This window comes from Podarcis gaigeae (genome assembly GCF_964106915.1).
Source record: "Podarcis gaigeae genome assembly, chromosome: 8".
Classification (NCBI taxonomy): Eukaryota; Metazoa; Chordata; class Lepidosauria; order Squamata; family Lacertidae; genus Podarcis; species Podarcis gaigeae.
In genome coordinates, this window is record NC_139684.1 from 90,528,692 (window position 1) to 90,553,891 (window position 25,200).

At 56.7% G+C, this 25,200-nt stretch overlaps 2 protein-coding genes across 2 annotated transcripts; one reads left to right on the top strand and one right to left on the bottom strand.

The window, feature by feature from the left end:
* The first annotated feature begins 680 nt into the window (after nt 1–680).
* Nucleotides 681–11,453, top strand: LOC310851691 (cdc42 effector protein 2-like). The gene is made up of 2 exons (XM_083754331.1): nt 681–1,187; nt 10,515–11,453. The coding sequence occupies exon 2, from the start codon at nt 10,783–10,785 to the stop codon at nt 11,443–11,445; it is 663 nt and encodes a 220-aa protein (XP_083610457.1). The 5' UTR covers nt 681–1,187; nt 10,515–10,782; the 3' UTR covers nt 11,446–11,453.
* Nucleotides 11,454–17,907: 6,454 nt separating this feature from the next.
* On the bottom strand, nt 17,908–24,755 carry PPP1R14A (protein phosphatase 1 regulatory inhibitor subunit 14A). Its single transcript, XM_083752139.1, has 4 exons — nt 24,519–24,755; nt 20,357–20,437; nt 19,464–19,496; nt 17,908–18,356 (listed from the first exon to the last, which is right to left on the bottom strand). Exons 1-4 carry the CDS (start codon nt 24,738–24,740, stop codon nt 18,213–18,215), a joined length of 480 nt encoding a protein of 159 aa, XP_083608265.1. The 5' UTR covers nt 24,741–24,755; the 3' UTR covers nt 17,908–18,212.
* Between the last annotated feature and the right edge of the window lie 445 nt (nt 24,756–25,200).

Consider the following 25,200-nt stretch of genomic DNA (forward strand, 5'->3'; position numbering starts at 1 on the left):
GAAATGACGCCCCCCCCCCCCAGCTGCAGTTTTTCAGCCAGGGGATGCTTGGAAGAGACAGTAGGCAGGGGAGGGTTCCCAGGATGGTGTGGTATAAGGTAACAGAGGAGGAGGAGGAGGATGGCATTTGCGAAAGGAAGGTGGCAAGGCTGTCTGGCAAGCTTGGCATCTGCCGTTCTTGGATTTTCCAAACTACTCCTGAATGACCAGCCCGCCGGTCCTCTGCTCTGAGATTACAGTGACAACCACTTTGCACACATCCTGAACCAGCTGTGTTTTGGGCTGAGGGGCTGCGCTGTGCAATGTCATTGCCCAGGGGGACTGCTTCTGGAAGAAAGGAAGCGAATGGGACCTCTTCCAGCCAGAGCAGGAGAGGCTGCAGAATGTGGAGCAGGAAGGAGGGCTTTTGTCTAGGCCAAAACTCTCCCCCCCCCCCCGGGCAAACTTGGTTGCTGCTGTGGGGGCCAGGGTAGAACCCCAGCAGCCTGCTGGGGAGAGCCCAGGAGGGTGGGTCTGCAGCCTCCGTCAAGGGCATAGCATCACAGACGTTGGCGTACCTTCGTCTGAGGATCAGAACAGCACCTGCCGGCCTGCCTGGTCCAGGGTCCTTTGGGTGTCCTCCTTGGGCTTGCCATCTCCAGCAACTTGTATTCAGACGCATGCTGCCTTTGATGCTGGCAGGAGTGCATAGACGCGATGACCAGAAGAAGAAGTCATGGTTAGCCTTATTCTCTCTTAATTTGTCTAATCTTTTGAAGCATCCCCGTCGGAGGCACTCTGGACCCCTTGCGGTCCCTGGGTTCCCAGGCTGGCTCCTCACAATCTCTCCCTGAGGGTAGGCTGGGCTGACACCAGCAGGTAGTGTAGGGGGCAGTCCTCAGGTGAGGGTGGGCGGGCGTGATCCTGCCCCTTTTGCTTGGATATGTGGCCTGGAAATGGCAGCTTCCCACGCTTCCAGGCACCAGGAATGTCAAGCGTTGAAACTAACCCTCTGCTGCAGCTTAGGTCTGGAAAGAGCCGAGCTCAGAAAGGCGGAAGAACACGCCACTCATCTCCCATTGAAGACAGGAGGCTGAAGATCCCGGCCGTGTGGGCAATCTCGCCACCAGCTGCAGACCTCGGTCGCTGCCCTCTCCTCTGACGGTGGCAGCCCAGCCAGCTGCTCTGCTCTTCGTCCTCCTAGACGGGTAAGTGCTAGACTTCCCTCCTTGTTCCGTGCTGCCTGCGTGCTTGTGTTGGGGCAGCACAAAGCTTGAATACTCTGCAGCGCTGGGTTGATGGGGCTGCACCTGCAGAAATAGGGGCAACACTCTGGCCTGCGAAGCCCCCAGCATCCTGGTCTCTCAGGGGCCAACCAGATGCCTATGGGAACCCGCAAGCAGGATTCGAGCACCAGAGCTTGCTCTCTCCCTGGGCTTTCCAGGAATTGTCATTTGGGAGCGTTGCTGCTTCTGACCATGGAGGCAGAGCTTGGCCATCGTGGCTAGTGGCCTTCGGTAGCCCCCTCTGAATTCGTGTAATCGCCTATTGCAGGCAGTGACCGTTTTACACGCGCCCAATTGACATGGCCCCAAAACGGGGTGGGGCAGGCTTACGCACGCTCCTCCGATGCAGACGGGGACCAGGAATGCAACTCCCACAAAAACAGGCAGTTGCCTGGACCGCCTCCTGTGGGAGCCAAATTCCCCAGTTTATGCGCTGCCTGAATAAGTGCTTTTATCTCAGCTGAATCTTGCAACATTCAGCTTCATTGCTGCAGGGGAGGAGGAAGGGGGTGCAGGGGAGGCTGGCCGCCCTGGGTGACCCAACTGAGAGGGGTGACAAAATGCCAGGCGGTACTCACCGTGGGGCCTGCAGTGCGCCCGAGACATGCGTCTCTCCTGGGAGAGATGTAGTGGCTTGGGTGCGTGCAGACTCTGTTGCTCCCCCCCCCCCCAGCTGTAGAGCAGCTACATGGGAGGAGGCAGGCATACTCCTTGGAGGCCCCACGGACTGCCCTGCCCTGGCTGTCCCTGCCCCTGGGTGCACATGGCTTGCTCCACCGCGGCACTGGTGTCCATGAGGAGCAGTGGGACGGACTCCCTCAGAAGATGGGGGCCTCTGCCAGGGATGCTGGAGCTGACGTTCCTGCATTTCAGGGGGTTGGACTGGATGACCCTTGGGTCCCTTCCAAGTCTGCAGCTCTAGGATTCTTCTGTGAGTTCTACCCTTGTGAGAGAGGGAGAAAAGCTGTTCTTTATCCACTTTCTCCATTTTTTAAACTTCGGTCATGCTGCAGCCTCTTGGTTGCCTTTTCTCCTAGCTGGAAAGTCCCCAATGCTGCCCCCTTTAAAGGGGAGTCACTCTCTTCCCCTGGTCATTTTGGGCTGGGCCTTTGAGTGCCTGTGCTTGCGCTCTCAGCGGGGACACAGTCCATTGACGGGCGACCTTGGGAGCCTTGTGTGTGTGCACTATAAATAGCTGTGAATCGGCTTATGGTGAAAATGGGTCAGGAACGCAGAGGCTTTATTGCCTGGGGCTGATTAGCGCAGGGCAAAGTGTTCTGGCTAATCTGTGTGCGCTGCCCTTCCTCGAAAGGGAGGGTGTGGCCTGGCTTTTGGCTGCAGGGGTCAGTGGGTGGAGCTGCCCGCCCAGACCACCCACACCCAGACCCCTCTGCCCCAGGCCAAGAGAGTGGTTAGCACTCTGGCTGCTGGCAAGCCTGTCTCACAGTTCAGGTTGCAGCCTAGTCCGCCCAGCTGCCTTTAAGACATTTCAAATCAAAGCATAGTTGCTGCTAATTTCCAGTAGATTGATTGACTGTTAACATCATTTGCATCTGGCTTTTAAAAATGTTTTTCTTCTGGGGCAGCCGGCAAATCGTGGTTAACCGTGGTTAATCCATCACAGGTGAATGTCTGAATTTAATAAATGGTTTAAATAGTTGCCTTTTAAAGTCCCAAAGCAAAGGAAGGAGATCCCTGGGCAAGACCAAGGGGGGCGCCCCCCCCCATCTTTCACTGGTAGAGGCCAGCCTGGGAATGGCTTCAGGAGGAGGGGAGGGGCCCTCGCTGGCATGCGGAGTTGCTCTGATAGGACTCCCTGTTCTCCATGGAGCAGCCTGCTCCTGCCTGGGAGAGGGGGTTGTCAGCACAAGACTGGCCTCTCTCTCCGCCCCTAAGTCTGCTCCTGCCACAGGTGGGCTTTCCACCTCCTGCTTCCTGGCCTTCTGGCCTTGGGCACTGGTCTCTCAGGCCCTCCTGGAGACGGGGGACCCAGCTGGCTGGCAGGCCCAGAGCCAGTATCTCCAGGCAGAAGGCATTTTGGTGGCCAGCCTGGGAAAAGCCCCTGCCCAAGTCCTTGCAGAGCAGCAGCTCCCAGGTCAAGCGGGGAACACTACCGGGCTGTTTCTTTTCCTTGTGCCTGGCATGTAACAAAGTTGTTGTTGTTGAGTCGTTTAGCCATGTCCGCCTCTTCGTGACCCCCTGGACCAGAGCACGCCAGGCACTCCTGTCCTCCACTGCCTCCCACAGTTGGGTCAAACTCATGCTGGTAGCTTCGAGAGAACACTGTCCCACCATCTCGTCCTCTGTCGTCCCCTTCTCCTCGTGCCCTCCATCTTTCCCAACATCAGGGTCTTTTCCAGGGAGTCTTCTCTTCTCATGAGGTGGCCAAAGTCTTGGAGCCTCAGCTTCAGGATCTGTCCTTCCAGTGAGCACTCAGGGCTGATTTCCTTCAGAATGGAGACCTTGGATCTTCTTGCAGTCCATGGGACTCTCAAGAGTCTCCTCCAGCACCAGAATTCAAAAGCATCCATTCTTCAGCGATCAGCCTTCTTTATGGTCCAGCTCTCACTTCCATACATCACTACTGGGAAAACCAGAGCTTGAACTATACAGACCTTTGTTGGCAAAGTGATGTCTCTGCTTTTTAAGATGCTGTCTAGGTTTGTCATTGCTTTTGTACTTACAAAGTACAAGGGGACAAGTCTCTGCCCCAGGGAGCTTTCAGTCAGACGTCCATGTTCTCCACATCATTCATCATTTCAGAACCTCTTTGCCTGCCTTTTTCTACCCACCCCCAACACTGATGCACTGGGCTGCATCAATAGGAGTATAGCATCTAGATCAAGGGAAGTAATAGTGCCACTGTATTCTGCTCTGGTCAGACCTCACCTGGAGTACTGTGTCCAGTTCTGGGCACCACAGTTCAAGAAGGACACTGACAAACTGGAATGTGTCCAGAGGAGGGCAACCAAAATGGTCCAAGGCCTGGAAACGATGCCTTATGAGGAACGGCTAAGGGAGCTGGGCATGTTTAGCCTGGAGAAGAGGAGGTTCAGGGGTGATATGATAGCCATGTTCAAATATATAAAAGGATGTCACATAGAGGAGGGAGAAAGGTTGTTTTCTGCTGCTCCAGAGAAGCGGACACGGAGCAATGGATCCAAACTACAAGAAAGAAGATTCCACCTAAACATTAGGAAGAACTTCCTGACAGTAAGAGCTGTTTGACAGTGGAATTTGCTGCCAAGGAGTGTGGTGGAGTCTCCTTCTATGGAGGTCTTTAAGCAGAGGCTTGACAACCATATGTCAGGAGTGCTCTGATGGTGTTTCCTGCTTGGCAGGGGGTTGGACTCGATGGCCCTTGGGGTCTCTTCCAACTCTATGATTCTATGAAACCTTTCATCATAGTTGCTCCATCTCCCTTTTCTGAACCTTTTTGCAGCCCTGCAATGTCCCTTTTGAGGTGGGTGACCAGAGCTGTACATATTATTCCAAATGCAATCACACCCTGAATTTGCATAATGGCATTATGATGTTGGCAGGTGTGTTTTCAATTCCTTTCCTCAGATCCCTAGAATGAAGTGCTGCCTGCTGGGTCGACCCCCAGCCCTCCAGTCACTTCCTTGACTGGGCTTGTCCAACCACAGGCACCTTTCCCAAAAGTATTCTTTGGGCTAAAGTCTGATTGTTCTGCTTTTAAAAAAATAACCCCAAAGCATTTGGGAGATATTAGGCCCTCTTGGCTTTCCCTTGCAATGCCCTTTTTACCAATTTCTTCATCTTTGGGAACTTTCCTCAGATGGAACTCTGTCAGGCTATCTTGGCCATTTCCCACTTAGTATCCGTTGAATTGCACAGCGCTGGGAACTGGCTGCTCCCAGCTAGCTGCACAAGGCTTACGTTTCACAGGAGGTCCTGGGTGCAGCTTCAGATTAACCCGCGATCCTCTCCCATCAGTTGCTTCCGTGACCAACTGTTCTGGGCCACATTCGTCCGAGGTGTCTAAAAACCCAACCTCTCTGTTGTGGCTGGAACACGGATGTGCCAGTCGCTCTCTAGGAGAGGGCGGTTGAAGTCATGTTCCACCTTAAGATCTTCATCACCCTGGGTGTTAGGCCTGGTTGGGAGGTGACCGTACATCCTGGCACTAAATGAATTTGGGGGCCTGCCCTTGGGCCCTGACCACCTGAGATTTGACTTGCCTTGCGCTTCCTCTGGAGGGTTCTGCTGGTTCTCATCTCCTAATCCCACCATATCCATGCTCTGCTTTCAAGCCAGGCCCTCCAGCTCGCCCATCTTGGAGGCTCCTAGCAGAGAACCCCTCCGCAGAGTCAGTCCAAGAGCAGAAGGACAACGGCCAGCAGCCCACCCAGTCCAGCATCCTGCTCTCTCAGAAGCGCCAGTCAAAAATGTCCCTCTTTAACCAGGCCTTTGGGGGTTATTGGGTTGTTCCTGCTTTCATTTTGATTATGCATTTTGTGTTTTCACATTGTGTTTTTCCTCCTGTGAAGGGCCCTGAGACCTGCAGGTACAGGGCAGTATACAAATGGAATAAGTCACAAGTTGTAGTAATAATAGCCAGGTGCCCCGAGGGGAATGCTAAGAAAGAGGGTCCCCCCTCCCCTCCTGTGGCTTCGCTGCCTCTCACTGCGGAGGCAGAACAGAGCCATGGTGAGACGGCCTCCATCGCCCTCCGTCTTCAAGCCATCTAGGGCCTTGCTCTGCCTGAAGAAGGACTTTTCTGTCCTGAGTCGTCCAAAATTCCGCTTCTGCTGGTGTTGGGAGAGCAGGGCCGGACTTAGGTTTGATGCGGCCCCCAGCTCCTGAAGGGACTGGAGCCCTTTCTATGTCCAGCTGTCCTTTGTCAGCAACAAATTGTCGCTGGTTTTTGTGTTGAATATATCCTAGATGGTCATTGATGGACCTCATAGGCATCTCAAGCCGCTTGCACATCACAAAATGTGTATTTTATCAAAGTAATTGTTGAACTGAAATACAATTAAGAAGAAGCATATTAATAGTGAAAAACAATTAAGAACAAGTATATTATTGAAATAGTTTATTGTCACTTGTACAACTTGTATATAGTGAGATTACATGAGCACCCCCCGCTCAGCTTTCTTAGTCTTCATTCCCCTCGTTTACTGACGCACACCCACAAAACCCAAAAGTCAGTTGCCCTGTTGTTATCTTTTCATTTAACAGCTTAACAGCCCACGGATAGAAGCTGTTCTTTACCCTGTTGGTGCAGCTAATCATGCTTCTCTATCTTCTGCCTGAGGGCAGGAGATCAAGAAAGTGCTGGCCAGGGTGTGAATAATCATTCCTGAGAATGTCCCTCACTCTCCTGAGGCAACGTTCTTCCACTGTTCCATCCAGCGGATTCATGGGACAGCCCATAATAGCTTGTTATGAATATTAATTAATTAATATTAATAATATTCATTACTTCATAGGAGTCTACACAACACAAAACACTGTTGCTGGATGTAGGTTTTATTTTATTTGTTGTTACCTTATATTTTGGAAATGTACATCCAGTGTTGTTTTTTCTTTTAATTTTTTTTGGGGGGCCTCAATAGAGAGTGGGGCCCTAACCTAGGTAAAGGTAAAGGGACCCCTGACCATGAGGTCCGGTTGTGGCTGACTCTGGGGTTGCGGCGCTCATCTCACTTTATTGGCTGAGGGAGCCAGCGTACAGCTTCCGGGTCATGTGGCCAGCATGACTAAGCCGTTTCTGGCGAACCAGAGCAGCACACGGAAACGCCATTTACCTTCCCACCAGAGTGGTACCTATTTATCTACTTGCACTTTGACGTGCTTTCGAACTGCTAGGTTGGCAGGAGCAGGGACCGAGCAAGGGGAGCTCACCCCATCGTGGGGATTTGAACCGTCGACCTTCTGATCGGCAAGCCCTAGGCTCTGTGGTTTAACCCACAGCACCACCTGCGTCCCTATAGCCTGTTTAGCTTATACGTAAACCTGGCACTGTAGGAGAGAGTGGGAAATTTTTTTCTCCCTCCACTTTCTCTAGGCCCTGCATAACTTTATATACTTCTCCTGCTCTCTCTTTCTCTTTCTCTCTCTCTCTCTCTCTCTCTCTCTCTCTCTCTCTCTCTCTGGCCTGTGCTTCTTCCGCTGTGGCCCTTTGGCCTCTTGGACCAGCTGCCACATCCTGTCCCTTCCTGCTTCTCCCCAGGGCCATGGGGAGACCAGCTTGCTGCCATTGATTTGTGCAGCAAAGGGGTGATGTTTTCTTCTTCTCCCTCCATGTGGACAGAGCCTCTCTGCGCTGGCTGGGCTGGGCTGGGCTGGGCGGAGCGCCTGTCTGCAGCCCCTCCGGGGAGGGGGGGGGACGAGGCGGCCTAAGCTGGGCTTTGGCTTTGCGTCAGAGGCCGGCTCAGACTCCTCCTCGGACTGGGTGTTCTCACAGGCTCCCTCGGTGTAGCGCAGAGCAAGAAGGTGCTGGGCAGCTCCAGGCAAGTGCAACCCTCGGAGGATGGAGCTGGGAGGGTGGGGAGCCTGCCAAGAAGCAGGGCAGCAGGAGAGAGATGGGGGTGTGGGACTCAGCCCTGGGTGCAAGGAGGGAAAGGGGGTTGGCAGGCTGCAGGCGGGCAGGAAGCAGGAGGGAGGGGGTCCCTTTCACAAGACCCTTGCAAGGAGGTTTAGCTAGCGGGGGGGGGGGGGACAGAAACAGCAACCACACCATCTCGTCTGGTCCTTGGACTCCTTGACTTCCTGCCCTCCGGATGTTGTTTGCCTCCCCCCGGCCCCTGTTGGCCCCATGCCAGCCGGGCGGCTGGGAGTTGTCATCCAAAACATCTGGGCGAAAGCAGAGCAGAGGTGGTGCATTTCCCAGCCCTCACAGACCCCTGCTGCTCTTCTCGGTTCACATGTGGAGATGCTCGGGGCTTGGGCACTCGGTTGTCTCTCTCTGGCTCCGCAGGTGAGCCTTGCATGGGGAAGGGGCTCGCTGGAAGGCATTGCTGTCAGGTGGCCAACTTTGGGCAGGAGTTTGTGGTGAGGTCAGGCCTCGTTTGGCGAACGCACCCTTCCCCACACACGTATCCAGAGATGTGCAGGATGGTGGGGAAGGGGTCAAGCCTTGCCAGCCCCCCCTTGGGGAGGGGTGGTGCTTGGGAGGGGTAGAAACTCCAGAGAGCTTGTCCTCCTCCTCCTCTCCTTGTTTTGTGCCACTTGCCAGAGGAACCAGGGCCTCATCCAGACTTGGGATTTGTCGGGCAGCGGCTATTCAGAGAGCAAGATCAGAAGAAGGACAGAGGAAACTGATTTCCACGATAAGCCTGTTACATAAGGGAGCAAGTGCTGCTCTGGGGCTGGCCTGGGAGGCATCTCTGAGCACTGCCCTTGAACCCTGGCAAAGAGGCCGAGGGAGTGGTAGGCCGGCTGGCTGCCAGAGCCCTGAGACTTCCTCTCCTCCTCCTCCTCCTCCTCGCCATTGGAGATCGGTGGGTTCCCGACTCCTGAGGAGGGGCCCTTGGGTGCACTTCTGAGTTGCCAGGGTGCCCTTTGCAGAGCAGGAGGCTGCTTGTTTATGGGCGCTGCCATACCTGTACCTCCTGGGAAGCTCTGAGGTCTGCCTGTCTTCTGGGGGGAGCAGGGGGCTCTGTGGGGAGCCCTAGGGGAGCAGCCTTGGCACTGGGGTCGAGTGAGGAGAGCTGCTTCTCCCCTGAGCCAGCTGGTGGGCATGGCAAAGAGGTTCCCTGTGCCCCAGTCACCTGGCGGCAGGTTATTCATGGCTGCTCCTTTCCCTGCTTCTTGACCCCCTTGGACAGGCAGGCCAGTTTTCCTGCTTGGCTGCTGCACTCTTGATCTCAGCTGCTGCTGCGGCTGAAGTGCTTTGGGCCAGGCGGGTCCATAAATCATTCCAAACGCATCTGGGATCAGCCGGGGGGGGGGGGGTTTGACCCTGGCCCTGACATTGGTCTGATGCACCATCCCTCGGGGGTCTCCCTCCAGCTCTTCCCTTGACCTCCTCCTTGGATAACCTTTCAGCCTCTCCGGGGGGTGAGGGTGAAAGAGGGGACGGGTGTCCTTGTTTGCCTGCCTGCTCATTTGAGGCATTTGCACACAGCAGTTCATTAACATCCACCCCTCCGTATTTTACGATTTCGATCCCAAACAGCAATAAGAATCCACAGCGGCTCCTTGCAAGGACAGCAGGCTGCTCACCCGGACTTTTGGGGGGTCGGTGCTCCTTGCCCTCCCGGCCCTTTGAGGGTACGAGGCTGAGGCAAGTGGCTTTTGCTACCTGGCAGAGCAGCCCAGTGGCCAGAGGAGGCAGGACTCTCTGTCCCACTGAGGGAAGGAAGCCCTTCGCCTCCATCCCTGCCAGCTCCAGGCCACACCAAAAGGCCAAGCTCGCCCTCCTCTGCCCTGTCCTGCTGGGGCCTCTGGGCCCGAGGAGCCCTCTGGGGACCTGAGTCTGGCTCCAGCCTCAAAGCAGGGCAGGTCATGGCCCTTGGCTGGGCACCAGAGGTCGGGGGGCGGAGCTGTGCTTTGGCTGGCTGGCTTTCTTCCTCGACTGACTGGCTGGGAGGGGAGCCTTAGAAACAGCAGCCTCCACTCTCCCCATAGGCAAAGCTAAAGGACCCCTGATGGTTAAGTCTAGTCAAAGGCGACTTATGGGGTGCGGCACTCATCTTGCTTTCAGGCCGAGGGAGCCGGCGTTTGTCCACAGGCAGCTTTCTAGGTCATGTGGCCAGCAGGAGTAAACTGCCACTGGCGCACGGAGGACTGTGATGAGTGCCAGAGCACCTTCCCACCACAGCGGTACCTATCTATTTATTTGCACTGGCATGCTTTCGAACTGCTAGGTTGACAGGAGCTGGGACAGAGCTCACCCCATTGCGGGGATTGGAACCACCACCCTTCCGATCAGCAAGCCCAAGAGGCTGAGTGGTTTAGACCGCAGCGCCACCCCCACCCCGACTCTCCCCACAGCAGGGCTCAGCCCCAGATTAGCCCCAGGGAGAAGAGTCAGGCCTGTGCCTCCCCTGCCCAGCATCTATCTTCTCACCCCCTCCTTGCCCAGCCTGGGCAGATCGATGTGGCTGCCTAGATTTTGCTGGCAGGGATGAGAGCAGGATGTGGAGCATGGACCCCTGGCCTGGGAATGTCCCCCAGTCAGAAAGTCACAAGGAAGGGGATGTGTGTGCAGATTGGCGCTGGCGAGAGGTCCCTGTGGCCTCTGCCAGGCTCACCTGTGCCTGTTTGCTCCTCCCACAGGGCTCAAAATGCCTCCCAGGGCAAGGGGCAGCTGAGCAGAGGAGCTCCAGGCCCAAGAAAGGTGTCTGGCGCCACGGAGGAGTCACCGCCGCCGCCGCCGCCGCCTTCTAGTGGCCCTGGAAGGGGCACCTGCCAGTCCTGTGAGAAAAGGCCCCTCTTCCCGCCACGTCATCGGCTGCCCTTCCGAGGAGCCTCTTGGGAGAAGCGGCCTTTGACCTGAGGGCGCAGCCAGCCCAGCCGCTGAGGGTCACTCCCTGCGCCCCCGGAGATGCCAGCCAAGACCCCCATCTACCTGAAGACCTCGACCCCCAAGCGGGGCCGGAAGCTGCGCCTGCGGGATGTGCTCTCCAGCGACATGATCAGCCCCCCGCTGGGCGACTTCCGCCACAGCGCCCACATCGGCCGGGACGGGGAGGGCGACATGTTTGGGGAGCTCTCCTTCCTGCAGGGCAAGTATGACCTGCTGCCCCGCCTGGGCCGCTGCGGGGGCTCCCCGGGGGGCGGCTACCGCACCCTCCTGAAGAGCGCCGTCTCCCTGCCCGCCTTCAGCGGCGCCCAGGACCAGGCCCCCCCCAAGCCCCCCCGCCTCCACCTGGAGGAGATGCCCAGCGGCGGGGGCCAGGGGCGCTCCATGTCGGTGGGCTGTGCCAGCACTGCCCAGGGCCTCTCCTTCTCCGCCGCGGCTGGCCCCCACTACGAGCCGCTGGCCTCTTCGGTCTCCTTCTCGGCCCCCCCACCAGAAGGCGGCTGCTTTGTGGGGGACAGCGGGTACTGCGCCGTGGGCAGCCAGGAGTGCCCCTGTGGGGGAGCAGCCCCCCTGCCTCGCTCGGAGTCCCTGCTACGCCTGGACCTGGACCTGGGCCCCTCCATCTTGGATGACGTCCTGCGCATCATGGAGGAGTACCAGCGGCCTGTGCCCAAAGACCTGTAGAGCACCTGCCTTCCTGCTCAACGTCCCCAGAGGGGCTGGACCTGCGGGGTCCTGGGGTGACGAGGAGAGGCGGCCCCATTTGCCTGCAAGGAGAGGCAGGGGCTTGGCCAGGAGCCGAATTGAGGGGGGTCTTTGCTGAAAGAGAGTGGGGGGCAGCTGGCTGCTGTTGCCTCCTGCAACACCAGAGGAGAAGTGGCTCCCACCACGCCAGGTCCCACCCAGGGGACGGCAAGGAGGGGCACCACCTTGCAGCTGCCCTTTCAGGCCACGGCCAAGGTCACCTGGCCCAGTCACAGGACACGAAGGCAACAGGCTCCCCCACTCCAGCATCTGCTTTGTGGAGATAGACTTCCTCTGAATATGGAGGTTCTGCATAGCTATCGTGACTTAATGAACCACTGGACAGACCTCCCCCGTCTCCATGATTGTTTCATTTTGATGGCATCCTATATTGGTACCCAGAGCGATGTTTTGGGACAGTGGATTCTGTGCATTAAATACTGTCCTCTTGCCTCAAAGGGAAAGTGCTCCAGCCCCTTGTCGCTTGGGTGGCCCCTTTCTCAGGTCTACAGATGTGCTCAAAGCATTCCAACGTAATAAGATTTGTTTCAGGGCATCATCGTAGAATGGTAGAGTTGTAAGGGACCCCCAAGGGTCCTCTAGTCCAGCCCCTTGTGATGCAGGAATCTCAGCTCAGGCTTCCCTGACAGGTAGCCCTCCAGCCTCTGCTTCAAAACCTCTGAGGACGGAGAGGCCACAACCCCCCAAGGGAGACTGCTCCACTGTGGAGCACCTCTGGCTCCAAAAAGCTCTTCCCAGGGTTTGGTCAGAATCTCCTTCCTTGTAACTTGAAGCCTTTGGTTCAGACCTGACTCTCCGGAGCTGGGGAAAACAAGCTTGCTCCCTCTTCCATGGGAGAGCCCTCTACAGGTGAAACTCGGAAAATTAGAATATCGTGGGAAAGTTCCTTTATTTCCGTAATTCAACTTGAAAGGTGAAACTAATATATGAGTTAGACTCATGACATGCAAAGTGAGATATGTCGAACCTTGATTTGTTATCATTGTGATGATCATGGCGTACAGCTGATGAAAACCCCAAATTAACAATCTCAGAAAATTAGAATATTCATGGAAATCAGCAAAACAAGGATTGCAAATTGAGCAAGATTGGACCTCTGAGAAGTAGAAACCTATCTCGCTTTGCATGGCATGAGTCAATCTCATATATTAGTTTCACCTTTTAAGTTGAATTACTGAAATAAATGAACTTTTCCACGATATTCTAATTTTTCGAGTTTCACCTGTAGATATTTGAAGATGGCTCTCATATCTCCATCTCAGTCTCTTACCAGGCTAAAGATACCCAACACCCTCAACCGTTCCTCATCAGGCTTGGTTTCCTGACCCTTGACCATCTTGGTCGCCCTCCTCTGCACGTGTTCCTCCTTTAATTGTGATGCCCAGAACTGGACACAGGACTCCAGGTGTGGTCTGACCAAGGCAGAATAGAGTGGGACTATGACTTCCCTTGATCTGGACACTAGACTTCTACCATTTGGGTTTTTTTGCTGCTACATCACCCTGTGGACTCATGTTCAGCTTGTGGTCCGCCAAGACCCCAGGATCCTTTCCCCATGTCCTGCTAGTGAGCCAGGTGTCCCCTATCCTATATTGGTGCATCTGGTTCTTCCTGCCTAAGTGTTCCTGTCTAAGGTTCTTTACTTTTGTCCCTACTGAAAATCATTTCGTTAGCTTGCACCCAGTTCTCCAATCTGTTAAGGTAATGTTGAATTCTGATCTTGTCTTCCACGACATTAACTAACCCTCCCAGTTTGGTGTCACCTGCAAATTTGATGAGCATCCCCTCAATTCCTTCATCCAAGTTATTTATACAGACATTGAACAACAACGGGCCCAGGAAGAACTGGGTGGCCCCCCACTCACTTTGCCCCAGGATGGCGGGGAACCATATCATACGGGCAGTCTTATTTTTGTCCCTTCCCTAATGCTCCTTAATACGAAATTAGCCTTGTTCAAAGCTGCTGCACTCGGGGTTTATGCTTTCCCTGAGCTGTCCACTGTGACCCCAAGATCTCATACAGTGATGGTCTCCCAGGAACCTGTACAATGGGCTTATTTTGCCCCAGTGAGCATCACCTTGGCCGAGTCCCGGGTCACAGGGCAGCTCCCCGTCTGCTGTGCCAGACATCCGTGCAGCACGGAGCGCCCCTCCCAGTCTGCTTTTATTCCGGTTGCGAATAGTTTGGAGTTACCTGCCACCTTCAGACTGATCATGAATAAAAGATCCCAGTACCAATTGGTGGGGAACCCCACTGGCTGCTTGCATTGCTTAAAAAACGTTTTTCTTTTTAAATGCAAATTCCATCAGGTGTTTGGGCTGATAATTAAAGGGGTCTGTAGCAGGTGTGGAAGGGGAAATTAACCCTGGATCCGGAAGTGGGATTTTCCTCAGGCCTGCGTGGAAAAGAGAAAGGGTTTGCTTCTTCCTCTTCCGTGCCTGGGCGATCCCATCTGTTACCAGACGGTCAGGAGGATGTGATTTGCATTAGAAAAAGTGAAGCGTCTGGCCTTAAGTGTCCCCAGCATCTAGTGACGCTCTGCCTCAGAGCCGTCCTTCCGTTGCTGTGTGCAAACCTTCCCTGCACCCCGACACTTGCTTGATTTGGGGGTGGGGGGCCTGATACAGTTGAAGGTGCTGAGAGGTTTTTCTTCCTGAGCCAGAATGGAAGAGGCCTATGCAGCACCTCCTGCAGCCACCAGGTGGCGGCATCTGCCCACTTATCCAGCGAGGAGGCAGCACATTAACCCTTTCTTCTGTGACAGCCAGAGTCAAGCAGGAGGGTTTGTTGAGCAAATTCAGAAAGCGAGTCTGGGAAACCAAGTATGGAAGTGAGGGTGCAAGAGAGAGTGGTCCTGCACAAGTGATACCACTGACCATAGGAAGAGCGGGGGAGGGACCCAGTAGCTAATTAAATGCCCGTTAGGGGAAACCCACAAGAAACTCCCCTCTGGTTTCCAGCATCTGGGATTCATTAATGCTTCCAGCTGTGTGGTGAGGAACCATCCTTAAATTTGTCTCTTCCTATTTCAAAGCCATCCAAGTCAGCGGCCATCATGGCCTCCTTGGGGTGTGTGAATTCCAGCTGCTGCCTGCCAGCCCACATGCCCTTTTCCTAGGCTGGTGCTGGGGGTTGACCCTTTGCCTCCACCCACCCAGAGGTAGCATCCTGGCCTCCAGCTTGCCAGGGCTCTCTTGTGGGCTGCCCCTTCCTGTGGTTGCCCCCTTGGGGCTGGGGCCAATTATGTGACACCCTCCCCAGCCCCAGTGTACTGGAAGAAGCACAGATCACCAATGTCGAAGCAAGGATTCTTCAGCATCAGCTTCGCTGGACTGGTCATGTGGTTCAGATGCCTGATGATTGTCTTCCAAAGCAATTACTCTACTCCGAACTTAAAAATTGAAAGCATAATGCTGATGGTCAGCAAAAGAGGTTTAAAGACTGTCTCAAGGCAAATCTTTAAAAATGTAGTATTAACACCAACAATTGGGAAACACTGGCCTGCGAGTGCTCCAGTTGGAGAACAGCCTTGACCAAAGGTGTCCTGGGCTTTGAAGACGCTCGAACTCAGGACACAAGGGAGAAGTGTGCTAGAAGGAAGCCACGCTTGGCAAATCCACACCGTGATCAACTCCTTCCCGGAAACCTATGTCCCCACTGTGGAAGGACGTGGGGATCCAGAACTGGCCTCCACAGTCACTTAAGGACTCATTGTTAAAACTGTGTTTACGGAAGACAATCTTACTCGGCTACGAGGGATCGCCAAAGAAGACGACGACTGAATCTGCCGGAGGCAGTCCAGAGAGCCCCCCACCGCCATCCTTTGCCTCTTGCCAAATAAGGAGATCAGAGCCGGGCTCCCCAGGGAGACATCGCTGGGTGCAACCAGAGCCAAGGCTGGGTGGGGAGCCTGGTGCCTTTCTCCACCGAGGCAAAGAAGGGGCTCACCACCCGCAGTAGCAGAGGGTCAGGCTAGCCTGCGCTCCCTGCACAAGGGGGAGGGGGGCAGACGAAGTGGCTAAGTTGCCCACTGCCAGTCTCTCCTCCTTCCCGGCTGCCTCCTCCAGGTGGCCAAGAATCCATTTTTCAGCACCCAGCCAAGGGCACAGAATCATAGGCTTCTTGTGGCTCTCGTTGGGCTCCCTGCAAACGCAGGAGTCGCGGTGGAAGCCTCATCGCTGGGGGGCCACCAGAGCTTTGCACAGTTCAAAGTGTTGGTGCTGACCTTCAAAGCCCTAAATGGCCTCAAAGGCCCAGTAGACCTGAAGGAGCGTCTCCACCCCCATCGTTCAGCCTGGACACTGAGGTCCAGTGCGAGGGCCTTCTGGCGGTTCCCTCCCTGCGAGAAGTGAGGTTACAGGGAACCAGGCAGAGGGCCTTCTCAGTTGTGGCGCCCGCCCTGTGGAATGTCCTCCCACCAGATGTCAAGGAAATAAACAACTATCTGACGTTTAGAAGGCATCTGAAGGCAGCCCTGTTTAGGGAAGCTAATATTTGATGAATTCTTGTATTTTAATATTTTGCTGGAAGCTGCCCAGAGTGATGGGAAACCCAGCCAGGTGGGCGGGGTATAAATAATAAATTATTATTGTTATTATTATTATTAAAAGCCACCCCCCTGAAGGAGAGTCTGCCACCTTGAAGGAGGGAGGCGAGTTTCTCTCCAGCTGCCTGCGATGCGGAAAGAGGCCTCTGGGCAGAGGCTGGCACAGGTTGGCACAGCAAACCACAGAGCGCCATTGAGGGAGAAGACGACAATGGGCACGTGTGCTCTTTGGGGAGGGGGGCAGGCAGGAGGGAAGCGGCAAAGGCATGAATGCCCCACTGTATCTCCGCTGCGAGCAAGGACAGGGCCGAGCCAGGGAGGCCGCCGTGGGGTTTTCCGCCTCCTCCTGCTGAAGGGGGCCAAAGGGCCGCGTGAAGTCATTGTTTTTGGGAGGACAGCCTGAAAAGAGTTCATTTCCAGTCATTAAACCTGGTAGTTAAACGGTGACTGCCGTGCCAGTTGGGTCTGTGGCTGCAAGCTAAGCAGACCATAAAAGGCCCTCCGCCCCCCAGGTCCCTGCTGTGCTGGGGGTTGCCAGAGGAACTGAGGAAAACAAGGCGCTGAGAGGGGATTGTGCAACTATGAAGGCGCATCAGAGAGTGCGGGGAAGCGAATGCCAGTCGAGTGTCTAGATCAAGGGAAGTCCGTTCCCCTCTCTTCTGCTTTGGCCAGGCCACACCTGGAATACTGCGGCCGGTTCTGGGCAACACATTTTAATCTGGGTGATTAAAATAATCCAGGGTCTGGAAAGCAAGCCTTATGAGGAAGAGCTGAAGGGGTTGGGGGGTGTAGCCTGGAGGAGACTTAAGAGGAGATAGGAGAGCTGTCTTCTGATATCTCAAGCGCTGCCACATTGAAGGAGGAACACGCCTGTTTCTCCCTGCTCTGGGGGGGGGGGGGACAGAACCGATGAATTCAAGTTACAAGGAAGGAGATTCTAAGAACCAAGAACTTGGTGACAGTAAGAGCTGCTTGACCCCCTCCAAAGGTTGTGGTCTCTCGGAGCTTGCGCTGGCCACCTGCCAGAGATGCCTGCCTTGAAATCAGGGTCCCTTCCAGCTCTGAGTCTATGGGGAAGACAACTGGGGCAGGAGAAGCCTGTTTTAAAGCGGAGAGATGGGGCCAGCTCTCTCTCTAGGAGGGGAATCCCCCCACTGGTGAAAAGGGCAGCCTCCCCACCAAGGGAGGAGGGGGGACCTGCTCCCCCTCGCTGCCCAAACCCTGACAGAGCTGGAAATGCAGGAAGAGGCAGCCTGGGAAGGTCAGGAGAGGCCAGCGGAGAAGGCCTTGTTGTTCCCATCCCAAAGGGATGTGCTGCGTGCAGCTGTTTATCCTGAGCTGTAAACAAGATCAGCAGCTGGGAGAGGCTGCGTCCCGGAGACGGCCACTGGGCCCACGCAAGGCTACTACCCCCCAGCCCCAAAGGGGGAGGGCAGCAGGGGATCACGGAGGCAGCAGCAGCAGCAGCAGGAGCCATCCTCAGAGCCCAGCCACGCTGGCAATTTGGAGCTGGAGCCGAGCCCAAGAGTTTGCCCCTGGCGGAGAGTGGGGCATGGGCAGATGAGAAGCAGAGCTGGAGGCCGGAGCCCCAAAAGAGGCTTCTGGGCACGTGAGGGGGGGGCCAGCAGGATCCAAAGGAGCCATTCCCGCATTGCAGGGGGCTGGACTAGATGGCCCTGGGGGGTCCCTTCCAACTGCATGTTTCCCTGATGGTTTTGGGGGGCCACAGGCTGCCTATCCCTGCAGCCGATGTCAGCAGCAGGTGTGCGACAGGTACCCCCTCCCCAGAAGAGCCCCACCTCCGCAGCCAAGGCAGCAGCTGACCTGTGAGCCGTTTGAGACAGAGTGCTTTATTACAGGATACACGGAGAGCAGACAAGACTGTTCACTGTACAATGGGGAGGGGGTTCAGAGATGCTGCTGGGGGGCGCAGGGGTGCAGCAGCTGTGGGGCTGGGGGACTTCCCTGCAGCCAGATGCAACTGGGGGGAGATGCGCCTCACCCAGACACCATTGGGACCCTGGCTTGCTGCTGCCACTGGCAGCCTGACCTCTATATTGTCGTTTCCCCCCCCCCGTCCTCCCCCAGGAGTCCACCCCTGAGGCTTTCGGCAAAGCCTTCCGCAAGACCAGGCGGCTCTCACACTCGCTCCTCCGGGCTCCCCGGGCCCTGATCCGCTCTCTCCTCCCGGCTGCCGCCGCCTCCGCTGTCGGGGCTGGTCCGGCGGAGGACGTGCTCTGTCCGGAGGCCCCTCAGCTTCCCCAGCAGCTCCTGGATGAAGTCCTGCGACAGGAAGGAAGGAAGGAAGGAAGGGGTGAGTCCCAGGGGTGAGTCCCGCCTCTCTCCGGCCGGTGGGGAGAGAGGGTCAGCGGCCAGGCTGGGCCAGCAGCTGGGTCAAAACGGCCGGCAAGGGAGGGGGAAAGCATTCCCAAGGAGAGCCAGGCTGCCAGATCAGACCAGGGGCCCATCCTGTCCAGCATCCTCTTCTCAAAGGGACCAAATATCCGTCTACCTAAACCACAGAGCCTAGGACTTGCCGATCAGAAGGTCAGCGGTTCGACTCCCCGCGATGGGGTGAGCTCCCGTTGCTCAGTCCCCACTCCTGCCAACCTAGCAGTTCGAAAGCACGTCAAAGTGCAAGTAGATAAAAAGGTACCACTCCGGCGGGAAGGTAAATGGCGTTTGCATGCGCTGCTCTGGTTCGCCAGAAGTGGCTTAGTCCTGCTGGCCACATGACCCGGAAGCTGTACGCCAGCTCCCTCGGCCAGTAAAGCGAGAAGAGCGCCGCAACCCCAGAGTCGGTCATGACTGGACCTAATGGTCAGGGGTCCCTTTACACTACAGGAGTCCAGGTACACTGCCTGTGGAGCTGGGGGTTCCATAAGGAGATCAGAAAAGCCTGGCTGCGGCCAACGCCTCCCCCCATCAAGCGTCCTCTTCTCACAGTGCCCCCCCCCGGAAGCTGCCCCCCCCAGCTCCCTGCCCTGAGAGCAGCCAGGCTGGCTAGCCCTGGGGGGAGGGGCTCTGTGCTTCTCAGCAGAAGGGATCCAGTGAGGGAGGCAGGGGATGCTCTTAGGAGTGACCAGCTGGGATTGGAACGCCAGGAATCCCCAGGAGGATCCAGCAGCCATCCCAGCAGCCACCGGGAGGGAGGGAGGGAGGGAGGGGGGAGGCTGTGCTGTGTATCTGGGTGGGGAGGGCTTTGCGCCAGCGATGGGAGCTGCATCCCCTCCTCCTCCTCCTCCTCCTCCTCCACAGACAACCACTCCTGCTGGGAGAGGCTTCATCCGGCAGGTGCTCTGGGGGGGGGCAAGCAGCTAATTCCCCTCCCTCCCCTTGCAGGGTAAAAGCCAGAGGGGTCCCTGGGGGTCAAAGAGCAAAGGCACCCACCTCTGTGTCCTTGTGGCAGGACTCCAAGATGCTCTGCAAAGAGAGGAGAATGAGGAAGAGCTGGGGGAGCCTGCCTTGCATCTCAGCCCCCTTCTCTGACCCTGGAATTTGGGGAGGGGGCAGGAGGAGAATCCCACTTCTCTTTGCTCCTGGTGCAGCTGCAAACCCCACCCCCCAAAAGCCTCCCTCCCGCCCAGGCCCCTCGGCCTGCTGCAAACTCATCTCCCCTTGGATAAAGCTTGGGTGCCCTTCCGCTTTAAGCTCTTTTGGTTTCAATTTATTACTATTTGGATTTCTTTCCAGCTGGCGCGGCAACATGGCAGGCGTGCTTAGCGATTGCACCAATGGCCTTTACCCCGCGGATCCCTGGTTATTGCACCCAGGCCAGAGACAGAACTTGCTTGCTCACAAATGCGCAGAGGCTGGAAATCTTATCATCAGGAGCGCTGGATCCTGCCCACCAGCCTTGGGAGAGGACCGTAAAGAAGCCACCTTACACAGAGTCAGACTATTGGTCAATCCAACTCAATACTGTGTACACTGGCTGGCAGCACCTCTGGCCCAGGCCCACCTGGAAACGGTAGGGATTGGACCTGCAGCCTTGTGACCTTCCGCACTCTGAGACGGCTCTTTCAGGGATCTCATCCAGAGGGGGTTTCCTGCACAAAGCCCCCTCCCTCCAAATTTGGGGCACAGGAACATGGGGTCCTGCCTCAACCTGGGTGAGAAGGCTGCTCCACCCAGCGCAGTCTCCACGCTCACTTGAGAAAGGCTCTGCAGGGTTTTGGACACAGGGCTGTTTCCCTGCCCTACCGGAAGATGCTGCCAGGCTAGGACTGCCCTGGCACTGAGACAGAGCGCCCCCCCCCCCCGGCAGCAGCCCCTGCGCCAACCTGCAGCTTCTTGGCCCGCTCCTCGTCTGCGGCCATCTCCAGCAGATCGTCGATGTTCACCTCGTCTGGCATCTCTGCTTCCTGCAATGAAAGCCAGCGGATTCAGCTGGGTCTCTGGGGGACCAAGGAAGTGCCCTAAAGCTCAGGAAAGGGCTCTTGGGCCCCAGCAAGGCCTCACCAGGGACCAGCCCCTTTAGAGGACTCTGGAATAGGGGGCCCAGCCACCACAAGCAGGCTCGCTAGGAGATCCAAAGAACAGAAGATGGGCCAAAGACCCATCTGGTCCAGCAGCCTGTTTTCACAGTGGCCAACCCGACGCCCTCATGGGAAACTCACAAGCGGGACCCGGGTGCAAGAGCAGCTCTCTCTCCTCCAGTGGTTTCTAGCAGCTGGGATTCAGAAGCATCACTGCCTCTGACCCGACAGGCAGAGCGCAGCTGCTGGCCAGAGAGCCTTCCCTGTATGCTCTGCGAAGAGCAGAGGCCGGAAGCTCCACCCCAGAAGCAACAGCCTTCGTCCTCCCCCTCCCAAATGCCCCCTTTGCCACCCTCCTTCCTGAGTCTGCCCTGCAGCTTCGTGGAGGTAGAAACTGTCTCTCTCATGCCTTGTCACGCTGCCGTTTCTGCAGGGATCTACGCTCGGTATTCATCACTCCTGTTATACAAAAATCTCCAAATGGGTCCGAACTTCAATGTCTAAAACTCCTGGTAGAGGAGAAGGATCTGGAGATCACACTCAGGGTGGCCAAATTCTGTGCAAATGCCATAAAACTTAGGGAACAAGTGGTGCTACCAAAGTGATTAAGGTTTTAAATGATAATTTTAGGTTATATTTTAGTGATATATATATATATAACTGCCACTATGTCTGAATTGTCTCTGTTGTACCCAATTGCAATTGTGTTTTGTGTTTTGTGATTTTCCTGATATTGTAAGTGACCCAGAACTGGTCTGTGACCGTAATAATAAAATTAATTCATTCACCACCCTTCCTGCAAAGAGTGGTGGTCCCACTCCCAAACTCCCTCCAGAAGGAGGGAGCTGCTGCCCCTCTGCCTTCCTCCAGCCCTGGGCTGCTAAGAGGGTCTTGCAGAGGGGGCTGGGGAAGGCAGAAGAGCCCAGGCCACGCTCGGCTTGTGCCTTGGCACCCAGTGCACCCAAGGCCCCGTCGCCCACGGAGGAGTGGGTCAGCTTTTATGTGCTTTCATTGTCTTCATTTATGCTGGCTGAAAGGGTCAAAAGCTGCCTGGGGCGGCTTGCAAAGTGGAACCGTGCTATGCACACACACAGACACCAAACATTAAAATATCCCTGAAAAATAAAAGGGCAAGATCAGTTAAAGGCAGAGGACTCCCTCCAGGCCTGTTCCTGACCTGTTTGTCAAGGCAGGAGCCTATTCCGTAAGGATCAGGCATCCTGTAGGGATCGGGCCCTGCCGGGAAAGGCCGCCTCCTTCCTCCTCTGCCGGCCAACCGGACAGACCTGCACTGCAGGGCCTCCTGATCGGAGGCTGAGCTGTTGACACGCCTGCAGACAGCCCTGGAAGCCCACCCAGCCCATCGGGGCCCCAAAGGCAGATCAGCAGCGCTTCCCACTGGGCTCAGCCAGGGCGGCCGGCAGAGAACCAGATCTCCCCATCGCTTGCCCCAGTAGCTGCAGCCTCCCAGGGCATCCTGACCTGAGCAAAGGGCTTCAGGGGGAGGCCTGCAGGCAAGGCGGGGGCAAACGCTGCTGTGTCCTGTCCCCCCCCCCCCTGCTGTGCGGCTGCAGAATTCGCCGGCCAGCTGAGTCCTGCTCCTCTCGCTCAACTCCCCTGGGATGCGCCAAGCCAGTCGGGCTGGAAACTTTCCTTTCATGGCAGGGTTGCGGGCGCCTCTTTTATAGATGGGTCTGGCTCCTCTCCGCCCCCCCCGCCCCCCCTCGCTCCCTCCCAGGCCTCAGGATGCAGGAATGCATTCTCTTCCTCTTGAAAAGCCACTCTTTCGTGGGACCAGCTGAGGTCTGCCCCCCCCCCGCAAGCCACCCTAAAGAAGCCCCTTTGTGGGGGGGGGGGGACAGGAGGAGGAGATCCCCACTGACAAACCGCCCTGTGGGCTTGGGATGAAGGGCAAGATAATAATTCAATTAATAAGGGCAAAGTCAATAGCTCCAGGTCGCCTCCAAGAGCAGCACAGAAATGGTCTTAATTATTTTTGTTGCTCTTATTATTAATCACAGGGGCAGCATCCTTGTGTACTTCCAGAGGGGTCTGGGCAGGGACCCGAGTTCTGATTCTGCCTTTCATTGCTCTGGAATATTGGGAGGCAGAAGCCACACTGGCGGGGGGCACCAAGAGCAGGCAGGGGGCCCCTCCAAGAGGAGCTGGACTGAGGTGGGGTGGCAGCAGGAGAGGGAGAGAGAGAGAGAGGATGGGCAAGCAGGACCAGCCCCATGGCGGGTGGACAGGGGCCTGCGCATGTGGGGGGTGCAATGTGGGATCCACAGGAGAAGAAAGGCCTGGATGAAAGAAGGACCACCAAGGAAGGAAGGATCCAGACTCTCCAGCCAAATCAGAGCAGAAAAGGATTCCAATTAGGAGACGGTGCAGAGAGAGACAGTGTGGCATAGTGGTTGGAGTCGGACCTGGGAGACCAGGGGTCAAAGCCCCACTCAGCCATTAAGTTCACTGGGTGACTTGGGGGACAAATCACTGCATCTCTCAGCCTAGCCTGCCTCACAGGGTTGTTGCAGGGATATACCCTATGCCTTTTTAAAATGTGTTTTTCTGTTGGGGGGGAATTGGGCTGTTGTTTTTATTTTTATTATGTATTTTGTGGTTTTATATCTTGATTTTATTTTGTGAACCTCCCTGAGACCCCTGGGTATAGGTGGTATTATATTAATAATAATAATAATAATAATAATAATAATAATAATAATAGGGGAGGAGAACCACGCGCCCCACTTTGAGCTCCTTGGAGAAAAAGTTGGGAAATAAATGCAAGGAATAAATAAACAACGCAGAATTCTTCCTTTGCCAGAATCAGGCCGGCTGCCCCATCTTGCTGGGACCGGGCAGGGCTCTCTGGTTCCCCCAGTCCTGCCTGGGGCCTTGGCGGTTCCTGCCCCTGAGCTGAGACCCTCTCCCCCCATTTCACATCCTGGCACCATATGTCTTGGGCAGTGCCTTAATCCTGCCCAAGGGCAAGTAATCAAGAAAGATCAAGAAAGGGATTTGGCGAGATTAATGGGGATTCTGCCCGTCGGAAAGCCACACAGAAATATTGGGGTGGCAGGAGAAGAAAATGGAAGGGGTGCCAGGAGGGAGAAGGGGCTGCAGCCCCCCAGGGGGGCCAGGAGGGAGAAGGGGCTGCAGCCCCCCAGGGGGGCCAGGAGGGAGAAGGGGCTGCAGCCGACCTTCAGGGCTCCAGCTTCAGGGCTGCCTCACAGCCGGGCGATGGCATCTGGGGCAAGAGAGGAGCAGGCCTGGCTGGATCACAGATCCCTGGCACAGGAAGAGAAAGGATCACAGACCTGTGGTGTGAAAAGAGACCCCATCTGCTCCAACCCTGGCAATGCAGGAATCCTTTGCCCAAAGGGGGGCTCAGACCCACGAGCCTCACGCTCTGCCAAGGGAGCTGCTGCCCCAGCAGTGACTGACCAGGAAAGTGGGGGCGGCAGGGTCAGGGCCAGCAGCTCCATCCTAAGGCTTCCTGGAAACAGCGACTTCCTTCCCGGTGACCTACAAAGAGCCCACGCAGTGGCTGGGAGTTCCGCAGGCTAAATGAGCCCTGCTTCTTCCGTGAGAGGATTCTGCTGCCACTCTCGTGTTGCCCAAGGTTCCCTCTGGGCGTCTCTTTGGCCCGACCCGAAAGCCTTCCTCCTTTGGAAGCAGCGGGTTGGGCTCGATGACCCCTGGAGTTCCCTTCCAGCGCTACGCTCCTCGGATGCTAAGCCCACACGCCGCCTCCTGCCGGGCCCCTCGCTCCCCAGGGAGGACGGCAGAAGACCCCCGCCTCCAGCCCCTCACCAGATGGCAGGCAGCCCGGATCCCGCCCCTCCTTCCCCCTCTGTCGAGGCAGCGCCTGCAAGGGGAGCGGCATCAGTGGCCGCGCCGGAGGAACCCGCGGAGTCTCCCCGAGAGGCTTCCGACGGGGCGGGCTGGCCTCCCCCGGGCCGCTCACCTGCCCCTGGTAGAGCTCCTCCAGGCGCCCGTCGATCCACTTCTCGGTGTCGAGGCGCCGCTGCAGCTCCCGCCGGTCGTACTTGACGGTGACCCTCGCCTGGCGCCGCTGGATGCCCGGGCTGGGCGTCCTCTCGGCCGCGCGGCCGCCCCCCGGAGACAGCCCGGCCGGGCGCGCCGGCGAAGCCCGTCCCAGGCGCCGCCCCACCCGGTGCGCAGCCATCGCTCGCGCCGCCGCCGCCGCCGCTGCCCGACGGGGCGCCCGCCGCCCCACGGCGCCTTATAGCGGGCGAGGGGCGGGCGGGGCGGGAAGGGCGGCGGGGCGCCCCGCCCCACGGCGGGCCCGGACGGGGCGGGCGGACCCCCAGCGCCACCTCCCGGCCGGCCCCGTCCAGGCCAGGCTGCGGCGCCGCCGCCGGCGAGACCCGAAGGCTCAGCGTCCCGTTGCGCGGGGAAGTGAGAGGCTGCCCTCTTGCAGGTAGGCTGCCCTGGACATGGAGGCTCCATGCACCCCCCCCAAAAAAATATGCCTTTCTTCCGTGCCTTTGTCTTTGAAGACTGCCCATCATCTCATGGCGAGGGATTCCTCAACAGAGAAGGCGCATAAAAGACTTTTTGTCCCCTTTATTCTTTGGGTCCTTCGGAACTGGGAGCCGCGAGGTTGGGGTGATGGTACCCAGCCC

Excerpts from the sequence above, each read along its gene's own strand:
- LOC310851691 (XM_083754331.1), top strand. The coding sequence starts at position 10,783 with ATGCCAGCCAAGACCCCCATCTACCTGAAGACCTCGACCCCCAAGCGG.
- PPP1R14A (XM_083752139.1), bottom strand. The coding sequence starts at position 24,740 with ATGGCTGCGCACCGGGTGGGGCGGCGCCTGGGACGGGCTTCGCCGGCG. Across the intron at positions 19,497-20,356 it reads AGCGGGCCAAGAAGCTGCAG|AGCATCTTGGAGTCCTGCCA; the intron begins GTTGGCGCAGGG and ends CTCTCTTTGCAG. Across the intron at positions 18,357-19,463 it reads CCTGCCACAAGGACACAGAG|GACTTCATCCAGGAGCTGCT; the intron begins GTGGGTGCCTTT and ends TTCCTGTCGCAG.